Below are 17,143 nucleotides of genomic sequence, written 5' to 3' on the forward strand. Positions count from 1 at the left end.
CTTCATTAAAGCGAAGTGTTATAATCATAAGCTTTTGTACTATAAGATATGAGATGCGAAACAAAAGGCTATTGCAAAGATATTCAGGGATTGGGAAGAGTCTTACCAAAGGTTGAGAAAGTTGTTGTTGGCATACTTAGATCAAGAAACTAGCACCCGTTACTGGTATCATAACATACCCAGGGACGAGTTTGGTGATTCAATATTGCGCTATGTATTTTGGGCTTTCACTCCATGCATTGAAGGATTCAGATATTGTAAGCCAGTGATCAGTATTGATGAGACCATTTGTATGGTAAATATCGAGGGGTGTTGTTGATTGCAATGGCCACCGATGCCAACAACAAGGTTTTGCCTCTCACCTTTGCCATTGTGGACAAAGAGTTAGGGCCTAGTTGGGTGTGGTTTTTAGAATGCTTCAAATTTCACTGGGGGATGTGATAGCAAATAAGAACATCTGTGTAATTTCTGATCGACATAAGGGTATTCAAAACACAGTTGCAAACTGGCTTAGAGATGATGATGGACGAGTATGAGTATTTCACAAATATTACCTTCGACATATTGCTAGCAACTTCAACATGCATTTTCAAGATGCCACTTTAAAGTTATCAGCCTTGAAAGCGAGGTATGCTACTCAGGAAGCTAAATTTGAGTTGTACATGCAAGCTATCAAGGAAGTCGAGATTGAGGCCCTTAGGAAGAAACTGAGAATTGAGCGGCAAGAATGTGAACCCGACTCATCCATCATGCCATACACATATCTAATGAAAGAGGATCTAGACATGTGGATCCAACTACATGATGGTAGATACCGTTATGGGGCTATGACAACCAATGTCTTGGAGTGCTTCAATGGAGTACTCAAAGGTGCCCGTGGCCTACCCATTGCTGCAATGGTTGAATTCACTTGGAGCAAACTTATCATATATTTCCATGATCGACACAAAGAAATTACTCATGATCTCTCGAAGAGCAAGGTGTGGAGTAAATATGCCTTTAAAAATCTATGATGCAAACCTACAAAAATCTACAACACACCAAGTAAAGGCATTTAATAATTGAATGGTATATATCAAGTAATTACTGCATACAACATCCATAGCTATGGAGGGGGACACCATAGTTATGAAATAAACCTAGTGGCCAGAACATGTGGTTGTGGAAAGTGGCAAAATCGAAAGATCCCTTATTCACATGCAATTACTCTTTAGTACTTGTGGCAAGATGCAACTAGATATATTGACCCATGTTATAGTTTGGAGAATGTCATTCGCACCTACTCACATGCATTTGTGGTGCCAAAGTCAAAGTATATGGACGGTCCAAACTGGGTGCCTGACCTAGAGCTGTTGCAGGCCAAAGGTTGACCTATGAAGTCTAGGATACGAAATGAGATGGATAGGGGCCGGCGAGAATCGGGAAGCCGAAGGCCAGATTTTGACTTGAGGGAGATTCAACAAAAGCAGAGTTGTGGACTGTGTCATCAACATGGGCATAACCGTAGAAGATGTCCTCTTTCCCGTGGAGCTTCGACAAGTAATAATGATCCAAACTAGGTAAGTGATGTTTTTATATAAAATGCCATGATTGTATCAATTAGCTAGGTTGCGTAGATTAGTACCTTTGTTTTGGCTTTTGGAATCTAATGACAATATTTCAATTTTTTCTAGGCATGCAGATACTCGATTTTGGAATGGCATTGTAGATTTAAATTGTGGTTCTCTTAATTGTGTATTCAAACTTACTACTGCGTTGTATCGGCACAATTACTATTTTGTTTATCACTAAATGCACTTGTAATCAAAGTATTATATATCCAATGTACCTATTTCTAGATTGTGATATTATGAATGTTTAATTTTGTCTTTCAATTAGTTGTTAATTATTTCCATTACATGGTATTGGGTTGTGATTTATCATCAAAATAGAAGCTTAATTTTTTACTTAATCATAATATTTTAACCTATTGGAAACTAAAGGAGAAGTTTATATTATGAAGGATTGACATTAGTTGGAAATTGCTTGTATGTTTGTCATTGTTTGATATTCTTTCCTACATTATTTTCATACATTATTAGCTTGAGGCAAAGTACTCTGTGCCAAGTACTCCAGGTGACTGCATTTCATATGTTGTGAACTCTGAGATCTTAGAGCTTTGATACTAAAAAAACTTGCCTAATGAAGAGACATCCTACTACGAAAGGGTGGGGCAAGCTGTATAACATGAGTCAACTTAAAGTGACAAACTTAAAGGGAATGTGTAATCAAGAAGCGAGATTGCTAGACTATGGAGGGAATGTGTAGTCATGAAGCAAAATCCAGTGTGGAACTATCATTTGTAATCAAAGTGTATATTTCAGGAAAAGTCTAACAAGCATAGCATTCATCATCTCTTTAAGAGTTCTATTTTTCCTTTCGGCTATTCCATTAGATTCCAGTGAATAAGGTGGAGTTACCTCATGTATTATGCCATTTTGTTCACAAAATTCCTTAAAAGGATTAGACTCATATTCACCACCTCTATTGGTTCTAAGTCTTTTAATCCTTTTATTCTTTTGGTTCTCAACTTCACTTTTATACTTTATAAACATCTCCAAAGCTTCATCTTTGGTTCTTAGTAAATAAAGTTTAGTGAATCTAGAGTGGTCATCAACAAAGATCACATAAAATCTTTTACCACCTCTAGTCATAATGTGTTTTAAATCACCCAAGTCACTATGTACCAATCCAAGAAGCTCGGTTTCTCTTGTTATGGATTTACAAGGTTTCTTGGTGATTTTAGTTTCGGCACAAATTTCACATTTTTCCATATTAGTTTCACTTAGTGAGTTACTAATTCCACATTCTTTCATTTTCTTTATATAGCCAAGATTAACGTGTCCAAGTCTACCATGCCAAACATCAATGGAATCAACTAAGTAAGCACAAGAAGATGAACCTTTTTCATTAGTAACTTGATCAACACTAGGTACAAAGAGACCTTCATCATCATAGCCCTTACCAACAAAGACTTCATTCTTAGTTAAAGTAACTATGCCACCATCAAATAAAACTTTAATACTGGCCTTACCAAGCAAATGTATCGAAATGAGATTGTGTCGAAAGTGAGGTACATAAAGGACATTATTGAGTGAAAGAGTTTTACTGGAAGTTAGCTTCAAGAGTATCTTCCCTTTACCACTCACCGGCACGGACCTATTGTCTCCAACATAGACACATTCAGTGCCTTCCGCCATAGGAGTGTAGGAGCTAAACTCTTCTTTGAATGCACCAATGTGTCTTGTGCAAGCCAAGTCAACTACCCATCCCTTCACTTTTGTCACCAAGTGTGCCTCACACACCACCGCCGCAATGATCTATTTGGTTTGCACCACATTTGCCTTATTTGATGTAGAGCCTTTGTTGTTGTTCTTATTGTTGTTGAAGTTGCCCCTCGCCCTACATGTTGCCACATAATGACCTACCTTGCCACAAATAAAACAATTACCCTTTTTCTTTTGGATTTAAGGATTTGGGCCATTTTTATTATGAAATTTTCCTTTTCCCTTGAAATCATGTTTTCTATTATGTTGTGGAGGTCTAGAGGGTCCTCCCTCTACAACATTAGCCTTAGAAGTAAATTCCTTAGCTCTAGAAACTTTTTCCGACATCCTATTCGTTTCTTCAATTTGAATATCAATGATAGTTTGTTGAAGATTTAAATAGGTTCTATGGTGGCTATACCGGTGTTTATACTCTTTCCAAGAGTCCGACAACTTAAACACTAGGCCATGAGCCACAAACCTCTCAGGTAAAACATCACCCTCTTTAGCTAGGTCGGATACTAATTTTTGAAAATCTTCAATTTGGCTAGAAACACTTTTTTCCTCAACCATTTGAAAAGACATAAATTTAGCCGTAGCAAATTTTTTAGCACCCTCATCCTCAAACCCATAACAACCATTAAGTTCATCCCATAAATCTTTAGCACAAGTAAAATGACAATAATTATCAAACAACTTGTTAGATAAACCACATTTAATAGTATGAACACACAATTGATTTGTTTTTTCCCACATTGCTATATTTTTAGGATCTTCTTCGGATTTAGGCTCATAAAGAACCCGGTCAAGTTCGGTAAATTCCAAGATGGGCAAAACCCTTTCTTTCCAACGTTTGAAATTATTTCCATCAAAAGCCTTAAGCTTTGTAATTTCCGAAATGGCCTTAAGAGAATCAATAACTTGTTTCTTCATTTTTAAAACACAAAAATCAACCTTTAAAATTGTTGGAAAATATGGATAAATAAATAAGTTTTGATTCAACAATACAAACCCTAAAAAATTATCAATAACAAAAATAAATAGATAGAGTTAGAAAGATCTCACAAACTATAGAATCACACAAATGCGTTGTCTTTAAAGGTTGATTCGTGCCACCCGGAGTAGAACTCGGTGTGAATGGCTCTCTTGGCCGAACAACCCCCAAAGATTAGACTATAGTAATTTCTTCAAGTTGATCTCACACTCAATTAAGAAGAACTAGGAACAACCTTAATTTGCCTTTCCTTAAAACTAAAAATTGATGCTGAAATTTTTAGTGGAGATGAGCAAAAACAGAGGGAAGAGGTGGTTGCTGTAGCTGAAAAAATTAAGAGCTAAAGAGGGGAATATAGGGTTTTATATACTAACTAATGTGAGGGATGAAGGGCTACATGTAACAGTCACTGTGTAAGCCAACAGGTTGCACATTTAATGCCCCAACGGGCTGTTCATTTAATGCCCGTTGAACTAAGATGGGCTAAAACCAAAAGATAAGGAAATGGAATGAGGCCCAAGAGAGACAAGCTTAAGTCCAACCCAAGCCCAACTTCAACCCTTAGCCTATTGTCTTTCAAGCTATCACTTAAGAGGTGCAAAGATTTATAAACATATATGCAAACTCATCTCTAACCAATGTGGGACACAAGCATAATTTAAGAGTTTGAAACACACATACTTCAACAGAAGTTACATAGTTCGTTTCAAGATTATGAGAGAGAATTCAAGACTAAGGTCAAAGTAATCGGTCAAACACATCACAAAAATTTGGTTTGTCTGCTAGGATTCTGTGATGAGGGACTATAGCGATTACTGGTATATGAGTTCTTGTGCAATGGCACTTTGGCAAGTTTTCTTTTTGGAGACTTGAAACCCAGTTGGAAGCAAAGAATCAATATTGCTTCTGGGATTGCAAGAGGACTCTTGTACTTGCATGACGAGTGCAGCACCCAAATTATCCATTGTGATATAAAGCCTCAGAACATACTTCTTGATGAATACTACAATGCTCGAATAGCAGACTTTGGATTGGCGAAGCTCTTGATGATGGTCCAGAGCCAAACACGTACTGCCATCCGAGGAACAAAAGGGTATGTTGCACCTGAGTGGTTTAGGAACATGCGAATTACGACCAAAGTAGATGTTTATAGCTATGGTGTCATACTACTGGAGATAATTTACTACTGAAGAAGCATAGATGTGAAGACAACTGAGGAAGAAAAAGCAATTTTGACTGATTGGGCTTATGATTGCTATAGGGAAGGAGTATTAGATGCCCTGGTTGAATATGATGTGGAGGTCTTGGATGACAGAGAGAAACTGGAGAGGTATATCATGGTTGCCATTTGGTGCATTCAAGAAGATCCATCTCTTAGACCTACCATGATGAGGGTAACACAAATGCTTGATGGTATAGTTGATGTGCTTGTTCCACCTTGCCCATGTCCTTTTAATAGGATAGATTAATCCAGTGTTTTGTGACTTCATTTAGAAAGATTTAAAGCAACTATGTCATAGTCTTTGCTCTCTTTTGCATTATGCCATCCAACCTTTTCTTTGTAGTTAAGTTTGTTTTTGGTTTACTTGTTGCTATAATGATCTTTGTTATATAGGTTCATGTACTCTGACTCCAAGTTTAGCTGTAGATAAAAATAGACAGGTTTCCATAGTTTTTCAGATATGAAGAAGTTTTTGATAAACAGATATGAAGAAGTTTGTTAATAAATAAAGTGACACTGGTTCTTATGGAAAATTTGTTTATAAAGTTTATCAGGGGTGTATTAAGTTGATATTTGTTCCTTTGGAAAGTTTTTTGCAACAGGATAAAGGTAATCAGTGGTGTATTAAACAATTATACATATCGATTTATAAATATATTATACAATTCTTTAATTTACTTTTTAACTCAACTTAATACATCACTGATTACCTTTTTCTTGTATAACATATCAATTTAAAAATATATTATACAATTCTTTTATTTACTTTTTTACTCAATTTTCTAAATAAAACCTAAATCCTAAGTTATTCTCATAAAAGTTCTCTATCCTTTATTCCAAGGCTAGTCACAGATGAGATTAATGAACAGCTAATGGGGGAGTTCATGGAGGGGGAAATTCAAGAAGCACTTGACCAAATGGTGCCTCTAAAAGTACTAGGTCCTGATGGGATGCCACCCCTATTCTACCAACATTTTTGGGGGATTATGAAAAGCGAGGTAACTTCCACAATTCTAGATTGGCTGAATGCAGGTAAACTACCTTACCCAATAAATCATACTTTTGTCACTTTAATTCCAAAAGTGAAGAACCCTGTTTTAGTCCCTCAATATCGTCCTATTAGCCTTTGTAATGTTTTGTTCAAAATATTCTCCAAAGTCCTTACAAACAGATTAAAAAAATTCATGCCAGAACTTATAACTGAGCATCAATCTGCTTTTGCAAAGAATAGGCTTATTTCAGATAATGTTTTAATAGCTTTTGAGACCTTGCATTGTATGAAAAATCATAATTCAGGAAAAACAGGTTTTATGGCCTTAAAGCTAGACATGAGCAAGGCGTATGATAGGGTGGAATGGAATTATCTCCAGAAACTAATGGAAAAAAATGGGATTTTGCTCAAGGTGGATTGGTTTGATCATGGAGTGTGTTCGAACAGTCTCATACTCAATTCTGGTGAATGGTGATCCAAAGGGGCTAATAAATCCAACATGCGGCATAAGACAAGGGACCCTCTCTCTCCCTTCCTCTTCCTATTATGCATGGAAGGATTACATGGCTTAATCAAAAAAGCTACACAAGCAAAGGAAATCAATGGCTTCTCAATTTGCAAGAGAGGCCCAAAACTAACCCACTTTTTTTTTGTAGATGACAGCTTGCTTTTTTGTAAGGCAAATTCTCATAAATGTGGAAACGTGCTCAAAATTTTGGCGGAATATGAAGAGGTGTTAGGCCAAAAAATTAATAAAGAAAAGACTTCTCTTTTCTTTAGCAAGTCCACAAACGACGCTGTTAAAGAGGAGATCAAAAATTTGTTGGGTGTGAATGAAATAAGGTCTTATGAGAGATATTTAGGGCTGCCCTCATTGGTGGGAAGAGACAAAAAAGCAAGCTTTAGCTATATTAAGGAGAGGGTTTGGAGGAAATTACAAGGGTGGGAGGGGAAGCTCCTTTCTCAAGCTGGTAGAGAAGTCCTTATCAAAGCCATTGTTCAAGCCATCCCAACATATGCCATGGGATGCTTTAAAATACCCTTGGGTCTATGCAATGAAATTGAAGCAATGGTAAAAAAATTCTTTTGGGGGCAGCAAGGTGACAAAAGGAAAATACATTGGGTCAAATGGTCGAAGTTGACAAAACCAAAACTAGAAGGAGGATTGGGATTTAGAGATCTTGCTCTTTTCAATGATTCTCTTCTTGCCAAGCAAGCATGGCAGCTTCTACATAATGAAGACACTCTCCTTTACAAAATTTTTAAGGCAAGATTTTTTCCCCATTGTTCGTTCATGGAAGCAAAAGAATCGACAACCGGTTCCTATGCTTGGAAAAGTATTTTGAAGGGGAGAGAGGTGATTCAAATGGGTGCTAGATTCAGGGTAGGCAAAGGAAAAAATATCAAAATATGGCAGCATCACTGGCTGCCCATAAAGCATCCACCATTAGTCTCTTCCCCAATCGTAGAGTCTATGGAAAATGCCACAGTGGACTGCCTGATTGACAACAGCACGGGTAAATGGGATGATGAAATGGTTAAGGGTGTGTTCATACCAGCTGAAGCGGAACTTGTTCGTAAGATACCACTGCCTCGAAGCCAAACGAAAGATGTTTTGTTTTGGCCATTCATTGTAGACGGGCAGTACAATTGCAAGTCTGGGTATAAGTTTCTCAAGGACTTGGGAGGAAAATTCAGAGGTTAGCACTCCTTCGGAGGTGGATAGGAAAGTTTGGAAGTGCATCTGGGGCTTGGAAGTTCCAAATAAATATAAAAACATGTTGTGGCGTGCATGTAAAAACATAATCTGGTCCGGAGAACCATAATTCAAAATCCCAGCTGTGACCGTTGCTCCCTACAAGCAGAGGATACGTTGCATGCTCTATGGAGTTGTACGGGCTTGGATGAGGTGTGGGAAGGTGACACTTGGAATTTTCGATCAATGACGCATTTTGCTGATTTTAAGGAGTTGTGTAGCTGGATTCTTGAAAATGAGAAGCCAATGGACCGTTTTGCCATCCTGGTGTGGAGTATTTGGAATCAACGAAACAAACTTAGACTGAATCAAACTTGCTGCCTTACCAAAGATTTACAACAAATGGCAGAGGAGAGCTGGAACGAGATTCGGAGATGTAATCTCAGGCAGAACCGAATCACTTCAATGTCTCATACAAAGTGGACAGCTCCTACACCAAACACTTACAAGATCAATTAAGATGGTGCACTCTCAAACGCAGACAACAAATCTGGAATAGGAGTTGTTGTTTGGGACTGTCGAGGGGAGGTTATTGCATCACTTGTGTAGCAGCTGGATTAGGCATACCAATCCGTGGAAATAGAGGCTTTGGCAGTGTGTAAGGCAGTGGAATTTGGTAGTGAATTGGGACTCCATAAAGCTATTGTTGAGGGTGACTCGGTGTTGGTTGTAAAGGCCCTAAAATGTAAGGATAATGGTTTAGCTCCTTATGGCCATTTGATAAACGACGTGTCGTTATTTTTTGGTTCTTTTTTCAAAATTGTCATACTCTCACATAAGGAGAGATGGTAACAAAGTTGCTCACAGTTTAGCTAGGCTAGCTTTGACAACACCAAGTTGTACTGTGTGGATGGAGAATGTTTTACCTCGCGCTTTACCTTTTGTTCAGGCCGATTTGGCCGCTCTTTAGTTTCTTTTAATAAAAGTATTCCTTCTCAAAAAAAGAAGAAGTTATTCTCATATAATTAGTGTTATGTTTTGGATTATTCGGTTATAAACTTGCTCTAATTTGTGGTTGAGTTGTTATAATGCTCAATTTAATAATAATAATAATAATAATAATAAATTGTCTAACATATGGGTTCAACCTAATCCACTTACGCTGAGTTTGATTAAGTTAAGTGATTAATTAAGTTGAGTTGAATTTTTTTTTAGCCCATCCACAATAGTAAGTTGAGTTGAAATGACTCATCAACTTAACTCATGCACACTCTTAATTGCAATGCAAAACACACCTACAAGTAGCTAATTTATAAGGACATACGTGCAAACTTTAAATTCATAATTAATGTGAAATTTCAATTCAACTCAATGGAAATATATATATATATATATATATATTGATAGATGATCATAAAGTAATATTTTTCGCTTTCACATAATAAAGGTGGACCCTTTGCATGTACTAGTACATGCAAACAAAAAACATCAATATTCTATCCAATTGATGAACAAGCATGCCACCTGCACAAGAGCCAAACTAGAAACAACGTTAGAATATGTCACTTTCCATTGCAGTGACAATGTTGTTTACTTTCGGTGGCACTTTCCATTAAAAAAATGTTGTTTACTTTTCGCTGCACTGATTTGTCATTTTATTATTCGTCTCTAATCAATTGTGAACATAAAAACGATTAGAATTCTCTGGAAGGATTAAATTTTGAAGATTTCATAATGACCGCCACTTGAAAAAGTGGCGGGTAAGAAAATTATTGTGACTCATTATGTTTGCGAGTTCGAGTAAAATACGTGTCATAAATTAATTAGGAGGTTTAAATGGGGTAAAGTGCTGGAGACCATGACCACACTTTCTAGTTTTATTTTAATTATAAAATAAAAAAAAATCAATTAGATTAGTCTACAAGCAAAGAACAGCCTTTGCCTCTAATTTCAAGTTTGAAATCTCTTGTCAAGAAAAAAAAAAAAAAAAAAAAATCTCCAACGAAATGAAAGCAGTGCCTTGTCAATTGACTAATTTTTCTTTGCCCAAATTTTTTTTATTCAGAACATAGTTTGTTTTTTCTTATTACCAATAGATAGAACAATAGTAACATTTACTGACCTAATCAAACCCAAAGCCTCTTAATTTCTAGTGAGGAAAGTAATGGTGAATTACAAAGTCATTGCTCATAATAAATACACAATAAATAGGAGTACTAAAATAGTGTTGTTAACTTTTTGACCTAGTTATGTTTATTTTCTATAACAATCGTGAATCCGTCAATAATATATCTGTATTTTTCTTCAACGTGGTCCTACACGGAAGAATCACATCGCAATTACTTAGATTTATTTTAGTGAGATGCAGCTGTATCCCATTCCTATTTAGGTTTTTCGATTTCATAATTCAATGATTTTTTTTGTTGAAAAATTTTCATTCAATGACACGTTTTCTTTTCTAGTTTTTTTTTTTTTTTTTTTTTTTTTGAAACAGTTTTCTTTTCTAGTTTAAATAATACATTTACTCTTTATTTATCCAAAAAGATGATTATAAGCGTTTACTTGACTGTAGAGGTCTCCATTACTTGCACAAGCAGGGCTGCCAAAGAAGGATATAATTCAACAGGAGATCAAGGCCTCTATCATTTATGACTCTAGAGTTTGTATATACTAATCCAAATCAAAACCAAATACCTAAATCAAGATCAATCTAACCAAAACATTCAAGATTGAGAATTTGAGATAGTTCAAGATTTAATTTGTTACTTTTTAAAGCTTGAAGTTCCATTAAGGTTTAAAGTTTTCTTAGATTTTGGCTAAATTGCAAAACTCACTCATAAAGTTTAGTGAGGTCTTTTAATTTTGCCTCCTAAGATTTTCAAATTCATATGTCCTTAACTTTATGGGCTGTTTTGATTAGCAACCCTTCTATTAGTGTTATGCTGAAGCAACTAAACAACCTTCGTTTGTGATGGGGTTTGTTGATTTGTTTGAATATGAGATGGGTTTGCTGGATTTGCTGGATTTCGTTTTAGAGGGTTTATTTTATTTATTTAATTGACAAGAAAAAATTGCATTATATGACATTCTTAATTGGACCACCTAACATTGGTTACAGGCTTTTGTAGCATTTACTAGACACATTAGTATGAGCATTAATGGAATAGTTGTTAATCAATATGGCCCATAACTTTTTGAAATGTTAGGGAAACGAATCAAGATATTGAAATGTTAAGGGAAAAAATCCAAAACTCCTCAAACTTTAAGACTATGTTTTGTACTTTAGCCCTAGAATTTTATTAGTGCCTATAAAGATGAATATGTAACTTCTTAGACCGACAAACTTGTCTGAACAATTCAACCTTTGTCGACTATGAAAAATTTAATGCCACGTTGCAATATTATTGAAGATTTGAGGAGTGTTTATTACATACAAATGTTTTACACAATTTTACACACTCTCAAAAGCAATTGAAAATCACAAAATTTAGTGTGCAACAGTTATTGGTATAAGATTGCATCATCCAAATTATCTATTATGATATAAAACATCAAAATACACTTCTTGATAAATATTACAATGTTCAAATTCTGATTTCTGATTTTGGATTAGCAAATCTTTTGATAATGAATCAGTCATACTCATACTAGCATTAGAGAAACAAAAGGGTATGTTGCACTTGAGTGGTCACTGCTAAAGTTGATGTATACAGCATTGGTGTCATGTTGCTAGACATCATTTGTTGTTAAAAAAAAAAAAAAAAGTGTAGATATGGACTCTGGCAAAGAGGAGATAACAATTGATTGATTGAGTGTGTGTTTAGCAAAAATTAAAAAGTCAGCTTATTTTACTATTTAGCTTATTTTTACTACTATTCAGGGATTCTACTACACTTTTTGGTACTATTCATGGATTTTACTATACTATTTCAACTAACTTTTACCTTTATTTACAGTACTTTCAGTAAAAAGTTTTCAGTTTCAGCAAAGTAAGTGAATCTCAAAAAAAACCCTGAGCTTATGATTGCTTTCAAGAAGGAACATTAGGTGCTCTCACAGAACATGACATGGGGTAATTTCTCATAGGCATTAGCCCAAAACGTCTAGGATAGTTTGTTTGTATTTACCCTTTAACTTAATTTGTATTTTTTCTTGGCAAAAATATTTTTTTGTTCCTACTTTTTTGGAGCACCTATTTTAATTTCTAAAAATCAAAAACCATTACCATTTTAGTCTTTACTATCATTTTACTAACAGAAATTGCTTATTTGGTAGATAGAGTGTATGGTTATCATTTTAAATGCTGATGTAGCCAACAAAATAATAATAAAATTTTTTATTTGGTATTTAAAAAATGTCACCTCACCATTTTAATTAAAATAAAAATAAAAACATTTTAATTTAAATTGAAAAAAAATTATTTTTCAGTTTTAAAGAATGAGAAAAAAAATTTATAGCAACTTTCTCAACTTTTCTTGAACCGACAGCCAAACACACCACAAAAATTAAATATACCAATTTTTAGACACAAAAAAAAAAAAATGGAGATTGAAACCCACAAACCCAAATCAAAATCTCATCTCTCTCTCTCTCTCTCTCTCTCTCTCTCTCTCTCTCTCTCTCTCTCTCTCTCTCTCTCTCTCTCTCTCTCAATTTGAGCCCTTTAGATTAGATTGAGAAGAGAGAGTGGGCAAAAGGCGAGAGAATTAGAGAGGGGGGGGGGGGTGTGGGTTTGAGAGCCACCACCTAGGGTTGTGGTGTTGGTGAACGGTAGTGGCATTGGTGAATGGTAGTGGGCAAAGGCGAAGAAGATAAGGATGGTGGCTTGGGGTGATTCAAGAGCAGCAGCTAGGAGTGATTTAGAATGGGTTTGTTTGATGGTGGCTTAGTGGTGGTGGTGGGTTGTTTTTCTCTTAATCTTTGAATCTCTCTCTCTCTCTCTCGTTTTTTTTATCAGTGGTGGTGGTGGTGGTGGGTTTGATTGTTTGGTTGGTGGAGGTGGTGGCTAGGTTTTTTTTGGGTTTCCAAGGGAGTGGGTCGTTGGCTGGGTTTGTTGCTAGTGTGGGTCATGGTAGTCGGCTGAGTTTGTTGGGTTTACATGATAATTAAATGTAAAATGCGTTATTATTTTATGAAGGAAAAAAAAAAAAAAAAAACTTACAAAGTTTAAAATATTTTCAAATAACAAAAATAAATAGCATAGTTTTTTTTTTTTTAATTTAATATATTGTATCAACTATACTTTATTATAAAATAGTCAACATCATTTCAAAAAGAGCTTGATACCAACACTTATAAATTTCATTTATTATTTTTAATTTTTACTAAAAAAATCAAATCCTCAAATATGTGCGGGCCTCCAACTAGTTGTATTTAACAGAAGAATTCAATATAAATACAAAGCTAAGGAAGTTCTTATCTTTCTATTTATTGAAGTCGTTTTCCGTCTCCACTCCAATAGAGAATGGGTAACACTGCAAAATATTAATTATCATTGGAAAATTTTTCCTATAAGTTAAATATGTTGTCTTTTCACGTCTTAGCGTTACTGATGATACTGTCTTTTATTGTAGGCTACACGTATTGCAGTTAATTGCAAGAAAAGTCTATGAAGCAAGAGCTAGGCTTACTTGTGTTTCGTTCCATACTTTGTCTTGAACGTACCATTTTCGCTTCCGTGACATACCTGTATATTATATACTGCAACAGCAACAAAATATAGGAAAGGTTTAGATCAGTGCATTAAGATAGTACACACACATGTAACGTGTTATTTAGTGCATCGAAGCTAAGCCTTGTCCAAAACTAATTCCAATAATATGCCAGGAAACTTCTAAATTCCTCCTATTAAGTGAGAACAACGCTAGAACAATGAAGCACGGTTGAAGCAAAATCAAAGACGTTTGCTTGACTTAGGATAGTACTACTGTACTAGAAATTTTTCTGGATGAACAGTACTAGATTATCTTTTCATCATAGCTAGGCTATTTTATTCAAGACCGTTTATTTTTTGTTGTATGAACCCAATTCACTCTGACAGTCATGGTACTAGTTCTTCTTCACCTTCTTGTTTTCTTACTAGTCCTGCTACCAATTTCTTCTATTGCACAAAATAATGGTAATGTTACTGTTGGCAACTCTCTCACAGCCACAGACAACACCACTTCGTGGCTATCACCTTCTGGTGATTTTGCCTTTGGGTTTCGCCCACTCAGCAACCAGAAAGATCTCTTCCTTCTATCTATTTGGTTTGACAAAATACCAGATAAAACCGTAGTTTGGTATGCTAGAGATGATAAGAGCCTTAGCATCGGTGGTGCTAACCCTGTACCAAGGGGATCAAAAGTTGAGCTAGATGCTGAGAAAGGGCTAGTCCTTACTGGTCCTCAAGGGGATGAGTTATGGAGATCTAATACAATTGTTGGTACTGTATCCTATGGCGTTATGAGCAACACAGGCAACTTTGTACTTCAAGATAGCAACTTTAATAACTTATGGCAGAGCTTCGAAGATCCCAAAGATACATTGTTGCCTTCACAAACTGTGGAAAGATCAGCTGGGGTGGTGCTTCATTCTCGTCAATCAGAGACCAACTTTTCCAAGGGGAGATTTCTCCTAAAGTTGCAGGATGATGGGGATCTTGTGCTCAATACCATAAACTTGCCCACGGATAATGCTAATGACCCTTATTATAATAGTGGAACTGTTGCTAGTGTTAATGATTCGGGTACTGCTGGTAAACAACTGGTGTTCAACAATTCAGGCTACATTTACATTCAGAGAGAGAACAACCAAACGTTTCTTCTAAGCCAGGTAAAGCTAGACTCAACTGCTGATTTCTATTTTAGAGCCACTCTCAACTTTGATGGAGTTTTCACCCAATATTCTCACCCAAAGACATCCAATGCCAATGGAAGCTGGACTTCGCTCTGGTCTATTCCAGATAATATTTGTCACGCTACTGTTTCAAACTCAGGCAGTGGCACTTGTGGATATAACAGTATCTGCACCCTTAAATCATCAGATCGAAGGCCGAAGTGTGATTGCCCCACGGGTTACTCCTTACTTGATCCAAATGAACCGCATGGCAGCTGCCAGCCAGACTTCATACAAGGCTGTCAAGAAGACAAGCTAAGTCCTGGAAAAGATCTGTATTCTTTTGAGGTGCTAATAAATACAGATTGGCCAAACGCAGACTATGCGTTCCTCAAGCCTTATACTGAAGATCTATGCGAACAGTCTTGCATGGAAGATTGTATGTGTGCTGTTGCCATTTTCAGAGCAGGTGATAGTTGTTGGAAGAAGAAGCTACCTCTCTCTAATGGTAGAGTGGACGAGAGCCTTAATGGTGGGAAGGCTTTTATCAAAATCAGAAACAGTAGTTCCATCCCACCTCAGCAGGGTCCTCACTTTCCATTTAATCCAGAATCAAGGAAGAAGAATCAGGACAATTTGATCCTCGTGGGGTCGGTGCTTCTTGGTGGCTCTTTGTTTGTTAATATTATATTAATTATTGCAATTTGTGTAGGTGTTTTCTTCATTTACCATAAGAAGCTCAAAAGGCCTATGTCTATGAGCAATGTTAATTCTGTGGAGACAAATATGCGATGTTTTACTTACCAAGAACTTGTAGAAGCTACAGATGGGTTTAAGGAAGAATTGGGAAAGGGGTCTTTTGGTGTTGTTTACAAAGGAGCAATAGAAATGGGTTCTAGTGTTCCTGTGGCAGTCAAGAAGTTACATAGTTTGGTTCAAGATAATGAGAGAGAGTTCAAGACTGAGGTGAATGTGATTGGTCAAACACATCACAAAAATCTGGTTCGTTTGTTTGGATTTTGTGACGAGGGACTACAACGATTGCTGGTATATGAGTACTTGAGTAATGGCACTTTGGCAAGTTTTCTTTTTGGAGACTTGAAACCCAGTTGGAAGCAGAGAATCAGTATTGCTGTTGGGATTGCGAGAGGACTCTTGTACTTACATGACGAGTGCAGCACCCAGATTATTCATTGTGATATAAAACCTCAGAACATAATTCTTGACGACTACTACAATGCTCGAATAGCTGACTTTGGATTGGCAAAGCTGTTGATGATGGACCAAAGCCAAACTCGTACTGCCATCAGAGGAACAAAAGGGTATGTTGCACCTGAATGGTTTAGGAATATGCCAATCACTGCCAAAGTAGATGTTTATAGTTTTGGTGTCATGCTACTAGAGATAATTTGCTGCCGAAAAAGCGTAGATGTGGAGACAACCGAGGAAGAAAAAGCAATTTTGACCGATTGGGCTTATGACTGCTATAGGGAAGGAGTATTAGATGCTCTAGTTGAACATGATATGGAGGTCTTGAATGACAGAGAGAAGCTGGAGAAGTATGTCATGGTTGCCATTTGGTGCATTCAAGAAGATCCATTTCTTAGACCTACCATGAGGAGGGTAACACAAATGCTTGAGGGTGTTGTTGAAGTGCTTGTTCCACCTTGCCCGTGTCCTTTTAGTAGGACAATAACTATGTCTTAGTATTTGCTCTCTTTTGCAATATGCCATAATTTATCTTTTGTTTGTAGTTAAGTTTGTTTTTGGTCTGTTTCTATAATGATCTTTGTTATATTGGTTCATGTGCTCCAAGTGAGTTTATCTGCAGAAGATATTAGATATGTTTCAATAGTTTTTCAAATATGAAGAAGTTTATTAATAAATAAAGTGCCACTAATTCCTATGGAAAGTTTGTTTTCAACTACAAATATGAGGTTTGACAAACTGTGTTCTGTTTTTTGTTTCTATGAGTTTCTTGTTTCTTGTCCCGCGTGGTTGTGATTTTCTTTCTCTTTCTTTTGTGTTTGTGCTTATAGGAAGTTATTAGCTTATCAAACACTAGATGAAAAAGAGGAAAGAAAAAATAAAACCAAAAGGCTTGCAATGATATTAAGAC

General features: G+C 36.1%; 1 protein-coding gene across 1 annotated transcript; it reads left to right on the top strand.

Moving 5' to 3' along the window:
• The first annotated feature begins 13,996 nt into the window (after nucleotides 1–13,996).
• Nucleotides 13,997–16,894, top strand: LOC115981856 (G-type lectin S-receptor-like serine/threonine-protein kinase RLK1). The gene has a single exon (XM_031104266.1). The coding sequence runs from the start codon at nucleotides 14,251–14,253 to the stop codon at nucleotides 16,729–16,731; it is 2,481 nt and encodes an 826-aa protein (XP_030960126.1). The 5' UTR covers nucleotides 13,997–14,250; the 3' UTR covers nucleotides 16,732–16,894.
• The last annotated feature ends 249 nt before the right edge of the window (nucleotides 16,895–17,143 follow it).

This window comes from Quercus lobata, chromosome 1 (genome assembly GCF_001633185.2).
Source record: "Quercus lobata isolate SW786 chromosome 1, ValleyOak3.0 Primary Assembly, whole genome shotgun sequence".
Taxonomy (NCBI): domain Eukaryota; kingdom Viridiplantae; phylum Streptophyta; class Magnoliopsida; order Fagales; family Fagaceae; genus Quercus; species Quercus lobata.

What these genes read in the sequence shown, in the direction of transcription:
- LOC115981856 (XM_031104266.1), top strand. Translation starts at nt 14,251, where the DNA reads ATGGTACTAGTTCTTCTTCACCTTCTTGTTTTCTTACTAGTCCTGCTA.